This window comes from Ooceraea biroi, chromosome 10 (genome assembly GCF_003672135.1).
Source record: "Ooceraea biroi isolate clonal line C1 chromosome 10, Obir_v5.4, whole genome shotgun sequence".
NCBI classification, from domain to species: domain Eukaryota; kingdom Metazoa; phylum Arthropoda; class Insecta; order Hymenoptera; family Formicidae; genus Ooceraea; species Ooceraea biroi.
This window is the reverse complement of record NC_039515.1, coordinates 12,831,403-12,841,162: the sequence shown is the minus strand read 5'-3', so window position 1 is coordinate 12,841,162 and position 9,760 is coordinate 12,831,403. Positions and strand designations below refer to the sequence as shown.

The window sequence follows — 9,760 nt, the reverse complement described above, 5'->3', positions numbered from 1 at the left end:
CACGTAGGTGCTCACTAAGGGTGGGTTTTCCGAAATTCCGCCCCTAACGGATGAGAAGGGGTAAAATGTGTTTTTATTTAATTGTACACATAATATCGCGGGCGAAGCCCGCGTGACGGGGGATGCTAGTATTTTATAAGACAGATCGCATTATTCCCTTATTATTATAAAAAACAAATATCTGTTTATTAAGATATCTCAATATATTTTTAAATATTTATTTTATATTTGGAATTATGTCCACTTGGTATCAGTGTAATCTCGCCAACAGTTGCAGAGTTCTTGTCACATCTGCTTGAATGGCCAAGACATTATCGCAGCAAACTTTTTCCGCAGGAAAACAAATCAAAATGAATTATAATTCATAATATTCTAATATTATAGAACTTGAGCTATATTTAGCATCCGTATGAGTTCAAAAATTAATATTTTTCTTAATATTAAAAACTATTAAACATTTGATCATTTGGAGAAATAATTGTATATAAGTATTCGATTCGAGAATTACACAGTGCTTGTCTGACAAGGTTTACGTTATTTACAAAATATTTCTTTGTAAGAAAATAAAATGATATCTTCCTACAATGTTTCGTATTCGATGAACATAGAATAAAATTATTGAAAATTTGCATCAACAATAATGTTAAAAAATACTTATGATTATAACATTCTTCATATATGATAATAAGTAATAGTTACGTATGTATGATTATTATAAGGAATATTTCTTATTATTTAAATTGAAAGGTTTTTTTTTATTTAAATAATTAAATTATTATCTGCAGCTAGCAACATTCAGCACATCAGGATTCCACATGAAAATTCTTTTAAAGATTTTATCACAAACGCTCCCATGTTTGATGTATATCTTGAAATACCTTTCTTTTGTGGTGAATAATAAAGAAGTAAGTAGACAGTTCGCAAACAAATATTAACATCAAAATAATAGACATCGCTTCTAATACATACATTTATATATGTACATATACATATATGTAAATTATTCGCAAGTTTAGATAAAAGAGTGCTATGAACAGATTTGCCATGAATGGACGCTATTGAAAGTTCGAAGTGAGATTAATATATTAAATATGCCAATTTCTCCAGATTATTTGGAGTTTTCATAACGGGTAAAAATTTGATGCAATTACATTGTTTCTTTTTATTATCTCAAAGTAATAAGCAAAATTTGTGCATTAACAATATTTAAAGTTAAGATGAAATTTATGAAGAATTTACTATATATATAATGCAAAAAAAACATACGTGTAATTTGTGGAATTTACGGTATCGCTTTGTAGGCACGAGGTTTCAACAAGCAAAATTTGATGATGTAACAAATTTTATAAATGCCATTTACACAACTTTTTTTGCATTTGGTAGTGGGGATGTTCATAACTCTTGCCGTTTTTGGTTTCTACCAATTTCTACCAGATTTACTCGATATGATTGCACCACTTAACGATTCTCGCAAGCACTTTCTTACATTCGACGCCGAGTATTTTGTCGATCAGAAAGAATATTTTTATCCTATCGTAACGCATGGCTTGACAGCTGTTTTATATCGGAGGCACTGGAATAGTCGCTACTGGTGGAATGCTAATGGGATACATACTTCATATCTGTGCAACGTTGAAGATAGCGAGGTAAAAATTGTTAAAGAGAATTATAAAATCACTTTTAAGCGGGAAAGAAATAAAATAACGTTAAACTGCATATATATTATTTAATTATTTATATAAAAAAATTAATGACAAACTACTAAGGATGCCTTAGTAATTCGCGATCATTATTTATAGTTTAATTATCTTCCGTCAATTATTCTATTATTCCATTTTATTCTATTATTGAATATTATTACAAATATTAAAAATAAAAATAGAACTCGTACATTTCTTTCTTTGAAAATTGTTATCAATTATATAATTTATATAAGTACTTGCATTTGTTCCAACAAATTTGAATCGCATAAAAATCTTGTGCGACTTTACAGTTATCGTCTTGACCATATAACCGATGATGTACCATTAGTATCGAGTGTTGAAAAAGATCACATTATTCGTGAGAGAATAATCAGCGCTGTTGATATTCATCGAAGAGCAAAATCGAGTTAGTTTCATGTATCAATGAACTGAAACGAACAAGCACAACAGTTACATAATTCTTTGCTATCTGTATTTCAATAGGTTTGCAGAATTTGTCGTCTCCAGTTTTATGATATTTTATTTTATTTTAATTGGCATAGGTATCTTGTCGTTAACTCTCAACATGTTTCAAGTGAGTATATATTTACGGTTGCGAATTTCACGATTCCGATGCAGGAATAAATATTTCCGAAGATCAAATGCAGGCGATAACGATAAATTGATATTGGGACTTTATCTCATGCTGCATATACATGCATACATGCTATACATGCTATACATGCATACATTATTTAAGCATGTATGAAGAAATCACGATATATATATTTATACATTTGTACAAAACATAATTATCATGCAGAGTATATACTGAATTAAACACTAGATATGATTGAAGTATAATATTTTATAGAAGAAAATTCGCGTTACAGCGTCTGCAATTTATGCTATTAACGGACGATGTAAACGGAATGTTAGCATGTGTCCTACTAATAATAGGCCACTTAAATTATTTATTCATAGCTAACATGGCTGGACAGATAGTTACAGATCATAATATCGATATTTTTTATACAACGTAAGTAAATAAACCCACGTATGTATATTCGTATACATGCACCTCATCTAATTCCTTATTTTAATATTATTTGTTTGCGAGTTAGTATTATATCAGTCGTACACCTACCAAGTGGACGCACTCTCGTAAGATCAGTTAAGTTAATCAATTCTTTTATTTTAATTTTTAGCTATACAACGCGATGGTATACGGTATCGGCACAATTGCAAAAATTGTTGCTTTTCATAATGCAAAAAACTACAAAAAATTACTATTTTATTGTCGGTGGCATCTTCGCCGCTTCTTTAGAGGGTTTTGCCACGGTAAGGCAACCGCAATCACAATTTAGCTTCGCACTTGAAATCGTTTGAGTAACACTAATAAATTAATTAACTCTAATAAATACACATTTCAGATGATGAGTACGTCAATATCTTATTTTATGGTGATTTACTCCACAAGTTGATGTACATGTACAATTTCATGTAGAATGCGACAAACCGCTAAGTAGTCAATTGTAGATATACGCGACATGACTGAGAGAGCAGGTGCAGATGCTTCTCGGGTATGATGTGTTTCGACAACTTCCACGAAGAAAGATTATTTGGTAAATTAAGAACTTATAGTTTACGGTAACATGTGTTAAATCGCATTAATCTGATCGTAGAAGAAACATAGAAGAAGAAACATTAATCAAATCGGTGCAACTAAAAAGAACCAAAACTCATTATCGAAATTTCTTTACCGCTTTTTTTTAACTCTTACATTCTCCTTTTCATGTGCTATCCATGTATTTATATATTATTGTTATATATCATTTTTATGTATTGTATCATCTGTTACAGTATATTATTCAATAAATTTCACTTACGCTTGGGAAGAAACTATTTTACACGTCCTTTAATGTGTCTTTTTGTCATTTTTGTATTTCTGACACAATCTCACTCATGAAGAGCACTCACGTAACAAAACATTCATAGCGCGATACTTGACATTACTGACAACAATGAGGCCGTTCGACGAGTCATGTGAAAGTTCACAGCCGCGCTTGCGCTACCGTCAAAAAGGAAGGCGTATTTTTCTCCCCTTTCTTCCTGGGAAAACCGCATTGGGCGAGCAGAATGCTGTTTCAATAATTTAACTTCTTGTCACTCCCCCCAATGAAAAAACCACGACCGCATGCGACCGATTGACTCTTCCCTAAGTCGACAAACTGCCATAATATTTCCCTCAATTACGCATTGCCAGTGGCAACAGTTTGCAAAAACATCGACGAGAGTCTGGAAGCGGTTGAATTTATTCCAGCAGAAGACATACGAAACGATATCTCGATATTATTTTTTCCAACATGTCTTTGAATCGCAGAGAGAGAGATAGCATCGGAAATCAGTACAAAATATATCGTATACTTCTCTTGTCACTGAGCGTATGGCCGTTTCAGCAGTCGAAATACACGATACTTATACGTTCTTTCCACTTTGGTATAATGATATCTTTTACATTCTTTCAGGTATACAATTTTGTTTATTGTTGTATATTAATTATTAATCTTCTAGAATTAAATCTCTTTTTCTCTCACTTTAAAATTTACTTTATAAAACCTTGATGAAATATTTATTGTAGTTTGTAATAATGAGCCTATACAATTTTTTCTTTGTTTCATATTTGTCAATATACATTTTTCATATTATGATTAATATATATACAGCATAACTAAACATACTAGTATAAATATTATAGTATTTTATATTATAGTATTTTGCTTTAGGTTTACTACTTAATTTCAGAAAGACCTATAGCTACATTGAAGTATACCATCTTTATATTGTAATTGCTTTCAGCTCACATCATTCCTTACAAATGAATTAGTTCTGGATGTCGTTATTATGATTCTCTCATATGCCTTACCATCCTGTATATGCATGATACAGTATCACTCATTTTGTTCAAATTCTTACATAGTAAGTTGAGTCTCCATATCTCAATATTGCTTTCCTCTCATTGTCAGTACTCTTAGAAAATTATCTGTAATAAGCCAAATATACACACATGCACACATAGGTGAAACGAATATGGGAAGATATCTATAGCACTTGGAATTTGATGAGAAACGAAACAGAACACAAAATAATGCGACAATATAAAGCTAAAGCTGAATACCACACGAAACTGTTTCTAAGTATGAAATTTATTTAATAAATGCCATAATTATTTGAGAATCCTATAGCTGCATGTCGCACTTTTGCATGAATCTCTTTTTCTTTAGTACATTGCACGTAACGTTATGATAATTAATAGTTAACACGAGCCGCATCAAATGTAATCGCATTTTACGATTCTCGATTCCTTTTAATTCAAACTTTTCATTAAGTATTTATTTTAATTACGTTTAAGATCTGTTGCAAATAACAAATATAGCAAGTTACATTCTGCGTTCGTGCAAACCCTTCGTTGCTAAATTAACAATATAAAGTAATAAAAAAACGCACACATTTATACTAAAAAAGGTTACATTGATATAATTCTCCAGCGATTATCATCTCAAGCTGCATTATATATGGGATTTTTGAAGCAATGCCAGTCATTCTCGACATAATCCTACCATTAAATAAGACCCGTCCACGCGAGATTCATGCTTTGTTAGAATATTTTATCGACAAGGACGCATACTTTTTTCCGATCTTATGCCATTGGTTGATTGGTCTGATTATTGGTTGTTATGTTATTATATGCGTAACTACATCACTGCTGGTGTGTTTGCAACATATTAGTGGATTATTCAAAGTTGCCAAGTAAAGTCATGTTCACGTCACATATCATAAGCAAATGTAAAAGCTAATGAATATACAATATTATTATACTTTGCTATTTTCAAAAATTATATTATTCTATCATAATCAAAATATCAATAGAAATCTATAATGATCTAAAATGATAGAATTCTATAATCATCTATAACAATAAAATTTGTAATACGCGTAATTTGATCAAACTTACAAATAAGCAAGAAATTGACTGTATTTGCAGCTATCGTATCGAACATTCAGCTGATGATTACGTATTTTATAATTCTACACAGGAGAACAATCGCATCGAAAACTTTATTCGAAACATAAGCGCCGCGGTGGATATACATCAAACAGCCATCGAGTTAGTATCTTCTATATAACACTTTTCTTCAATATATCGGAATGTTTCTACTCTGTTTTCCAACTTAAGATTTAAGTTTATGTGTTACACGATATTTCTCTCATATCTAATTTTTATTATTGAAGGCGATGCGAATATCTACTAGATAATTTTATCAAACATTTTTTCTTCATGCTGGTAATTGGCGTTACATCTTTAAGTTTAAATTTGTTCCGAGTGAGTATGAATCTTTTCATACGTTGTACTTTCTTTCAAAAAATAACTAAATAACTAAATATATAAATATATATATAAATAAATATATAAATATGTATATATAAATAAATATATAAATAAATATACACGATACCGATAATTTCAGCTACTCAAAGCGATTATTACGCTAGATGAAGTCGAGATAGTTTCATCAATATTATTTACTAGTGGACATTTTGTAATTATGTTTGTGATTAATTACTACGGGCAACAAATTACAGATTATCATAGCGAAATTTTTACTGCTGCGTAAGTATCTGTTTAGAACTTTATAAACGCTCGTTATTATCACAATAGAAATTTAATCAGATTGTAAGAAACCTGGAGAAATCTCTGTCTTCAGAGATACGAATTCAAAATAATGTTTCATCGACAGATATAACGTACGATGGTACGTGACGCCAGTAAAGATCCAAAAGTTGCTATTATTCATTATGCAAAGCACTACGAAAGCCTATTATTTAAATATAGGCAACTTAATTGTAGCTTCGATAGAAGGTTTTTCTAAGGTGAATAACATGCAATGCAACAAACGAAATGAAAGAAGAATTGTATTTACTAAAACATATTTTATAAATTATTTTTATAGCTCGTAAGTATGGCGATATCATACTTCACGCTAATCTATTCTTTGCTGTGATAATAAACAATACAGTTGGATCGATCACCGATTATAAATAATATGTAGTAAAAAGTATGTTAAATGATGGCATAATATGCACTAGAAACATACTACTTGTTGTAAGTTATGAGTAAATCATTATGCTGTTTCACGGAATTTACTCTACACTTTGCTCTACATAACATAAAACCTGCAATACTATAGTTGTTACTTGCGAGAGAGATTAATAGTAAAATTTTCAGATGGGTAGTTCGATTATTAACATCTGTAAGAATAAATAGATATATATGGATGAAAGGAGACATTTTTTAATTTAGCTTCTTTTGTCTCATAAAATATAAGTTGCTGCAGTAAACTTCGTCAGCGACGTAAACGAGCATATATCTTCGATATAGTTATATCTACTATATAGATATCTACTAAATTATATAATACTATATACTATATAGATATCTACGGTATAAATATATAGTTTACTGCAATTTTATAATCCATATCCAGTTTATAGAGAATATTGCATTGCAATATTATTTTACAGAGGACACAATTGGGTCGGGGGGCTGAAATGGAAATAAACCTTTTTCAGACCGTGACAGCAACAACACGCAAATACGCTTGCGTTGCATCAATGGGGAGGGCTACAATTGCTTATAAAAAATTACTGGTAAAAAGGGAGAACACTTGCATGACTTTCTCCGAACATCTGCATGCGTCATAGGTTCCTTCGTTTCGTTCGTGTCCCGGTATATTTACACCATCCCCTTTGAGAGAAAGCTCGATTTTTTCTTTTCTTCACTATAGGCCATGTTGGCATAGAGGGGAAAAAATAAATTGTACGGGAAACGCTTAAATTGCTGTAACTGTCACTCATCCTACGACGTTGTGCCTCTCGCCGTCTGTTATGCACGGCAAAATGACCAAAAAATTCGACAGAAGGAAGTTATGTTACGGAGTATGCGCAAAAGTGAAATCTGCACTTGCGGAAATCTGTTTGTCATTCGCGTTTCGACCATCGCGGAAGAATGAACTGGTAGATCTCTACGATCACTACCATGGACTTGTTCACTCATTTGACTGGTCGAATTATAATCTTATAGGACAATCAAATTTCGGTGAGTGTTTCCGTACAATCTATATTTTTTTGTCTGCTTCATATATGCTTATTCAGGTAGCGTTTATACATTTCTCTACTTTTTTGTAATAAGTTTAAAGTGATGTTCAAATAATGACGTATTCTTGTAGACATCTATGTGTCTACATGAGACGTATACGCATACACGTATACGCATACACGTGAAATAGTGTATTGCGCACGCATAGTTTGAAAAATAACCGGATTGAAATTATGTGAATTTGAATCTTGATCTGTAAAATGTGTATGTGTAAAAAGATTATATATTTTTTATTTTATATCTGTTTATTCCATCCAAATCAATTAGCATCTAGCCTAATTCAAAGACAGTCTTTTATAGATTAAAAAGAAAAACTCCACAAGAGCTAATTAATTAAATTAATTAATTTGCGTCTTCTTTTAGTTATGGATATGTCACTGGACATACAGTGCTGGCAAAAAGTTCTGGAACGGTTAAAAATCTTGGAAAATAATGATTTAGTGGAAAAATGTTTCAAACAAAAAGCATAGGGCTTAAAAAAATCTATTAGATGATATCTATTTGACCTTGGTATGACCTTGGAAAGCCCGGTCATGGTCAACATAAAAATCTTAAATGGAAACCCCCAATTTTTTATTACATATTCTTGTAGCTTAGCTCGAGAGCTTTTCGAAACGCTATAATAAATTTTTTTTCTCTTACGTACTTTTTGACTTATAAGGCTTGAAGGTTACACAGTACCGCCGGCATTAGAATTACTCAAGGTGTACCGCATGGAGGTTGCACGGTCGGATTTTACCTCTTTTGTGTGTGCGCGCGCGCGCGTGTGCGTGTGCGTGTGCGTGTGCGTGTGCGTGTGCGTGTAATGTTGTTCGTACATACGAGTATTAACTATTTTTGTGAAGTTAGTTTTATGAAGAACACATACACACACTCATACACGCACGCACACACGCTCATACACGCACGCGCGCACATACACATACTCATACACACGCGCGCACTCATACACGCACGCGCGCGCACATACACACACGCACAAAAGAGGTGTAAATCCGACCGTGCTACCTCCACGCGGTACACCTTGGGTAATTCTACCGGCGGTACTGTGTAACCTTCAAGCCTTCATCATCTAATAGATTTTTTAAGCCCTATGCTTTTTGTTTGAAACATTTTTCCGCTAAATCATTATTTTCCAAGATTTTTAATCGTTCCGGAACATTTTGCCAGCACTGTATATCATGCAAGTCTGTTTTATCCTACATAACTATTGCTAAATGTTTTATAAGACAGATCGCATTATTCCCTTATTATTATAAAAAACAAATATCTGTTTATTAAGACATCTCAATATATTTTTAAATATTTATTTTATATTTGGAATTATGTCCACTTGGTATCAGTGTAATCTCGCCAACAGTTGCAGAGTTCTTGTCACATCTGCTTGAATGGCCAAGACATTATCGCAGCAAACTTTTTCCGCAGGAAAACAAATCAAAATGAATTATAATTCATATTATTATAATATTATAGAACTTGAGCTATGTTTAGCATCCGTATGAGTTCAAAAATTAATATTTTTCTTAATATTAAAAACTATTAAAAATTTGATCATTTGAAGAAATAATTGTATATAAGCTTTCTTCTTCTTACATAACAATACGTAATTCCTCAACTTACACTTACACTATCAACATTCTTACATTTCTAAATCGTTACACCATACCGTATTTTAAATGTCTTACTATAATACTATAACACTATTCACATCTCGCGTCGGACTGACGAAGCCGCAAAAATTCGTCTTTTCACTACCGTTCACATATACAGGTACATAAGAAGTTATCGATTTGTACTAGAAAACCATACTAGCAATATATCATTATGTAAGCAATTTCGGTAATTGTCGATATTATCTCGA

General features: G+C 31.8%; 2 protein-coding genes and 1 long non-coding RNA gene across 41 annotated transcripts in view; 2 read left to right on the top strand and 1 right to left on the bottom strand.

Annotated features, from left to right (window-relative positions):
• Positions 1–9,760, top strand: part of LOC105286029 (mannosyl-oligosaccharide alpha-1,2-mannosidase IA) — a 738,960-nt gene that overhangs the window by 583,526 nt on the left and 145,674 nt on the right. The gene's annotated exons all lie outside the window — the stretch shown is intronic.
• Positions 1–9,760, bottom strand: part of LOC105285750 — a 249,063-nt gene that overhangs the window by 160,269 nt on the left and 79,034 nt on the right. Inside the window, exon 1 of one of the 24 annotated variants that reach the window (XR_003407124.1) lies at positions 9,526–9,540. The exons of the other annotated variants lie outside the window; for them this stretch is intronic. This is a non-coding gene — a long non-coding RNA (uncharacterized LOC105285750). Of the gene's footprint in view, positions 1–9,525; positions 9,541–9,760 lie in introns of those variants that run through there. 24 annotated transcript variants of the gene reach the window in all.
• On the top strand, positions 42–8,134 carry LOC105279202 (putative odorant receptor 92a). Of its 14 annotated transcripts, none has more exons than XR_003407077.1 (11): positions 42–4,210; positions 4,542–4,661; positions 4,762–4,879; positions 5,231–5,492; positions 5,728–5,850; positions 5,976–6,066; positions 6,212–6,354; positions 6,482–6,614; positions 6,695–6,846; positions 6,970–7,391; positions 7,529–8,134. XR_003407077.1 is itself a non-coding variant. In XM_026972995.1 (9 exons), exons 1-9 carry the CDS (start codon positions 4,049–4,051, stop codon positions 6,743–6,745), a joined length of 1,203 nt encoding a protein of 400 aa, XP_026828796.1. In that variant the 5' UTR covers positions 42–4,048; the 3' UTR covers positions 6,746–8,116. The 14 variants fall into 14 exon arrangements, 1 of the variants encoding a protein (XP_026828796.1); XR_003407084.1 differs by having other exon boundaries at positions 42–905; positions 1,017–4,210; positions 6,970–8,116; XR_003407083.1 differs by having other exon boundaries at positions 42–905; positions 1,012–4,210; positions 6,970–8,116.

Bases quoted from the DNA above. Each gene is read 5' to 3' on its own strand.
- LOC105279202 (XM_026972995.1), top strand. From the start codon at position 4,049: ATGTCTTTGAATCGCAGAGAGAGAGATAGCATCGGAAATCAGTACAAA. The intron at 4,211-4,541 runs GTATACAATTTT...AATTGCTTTCAG, and splicing joins TATCTTTTACATTCTTTCAG to CTCACATCATTCCTTACAAA. The intron at 5,851-5,975 runs GTTAGTATCTTC...TTATTATTGAAG, and splicing joins ATACATCAAACAGCCATCGA to GCGATGCGAATATCTACTAG.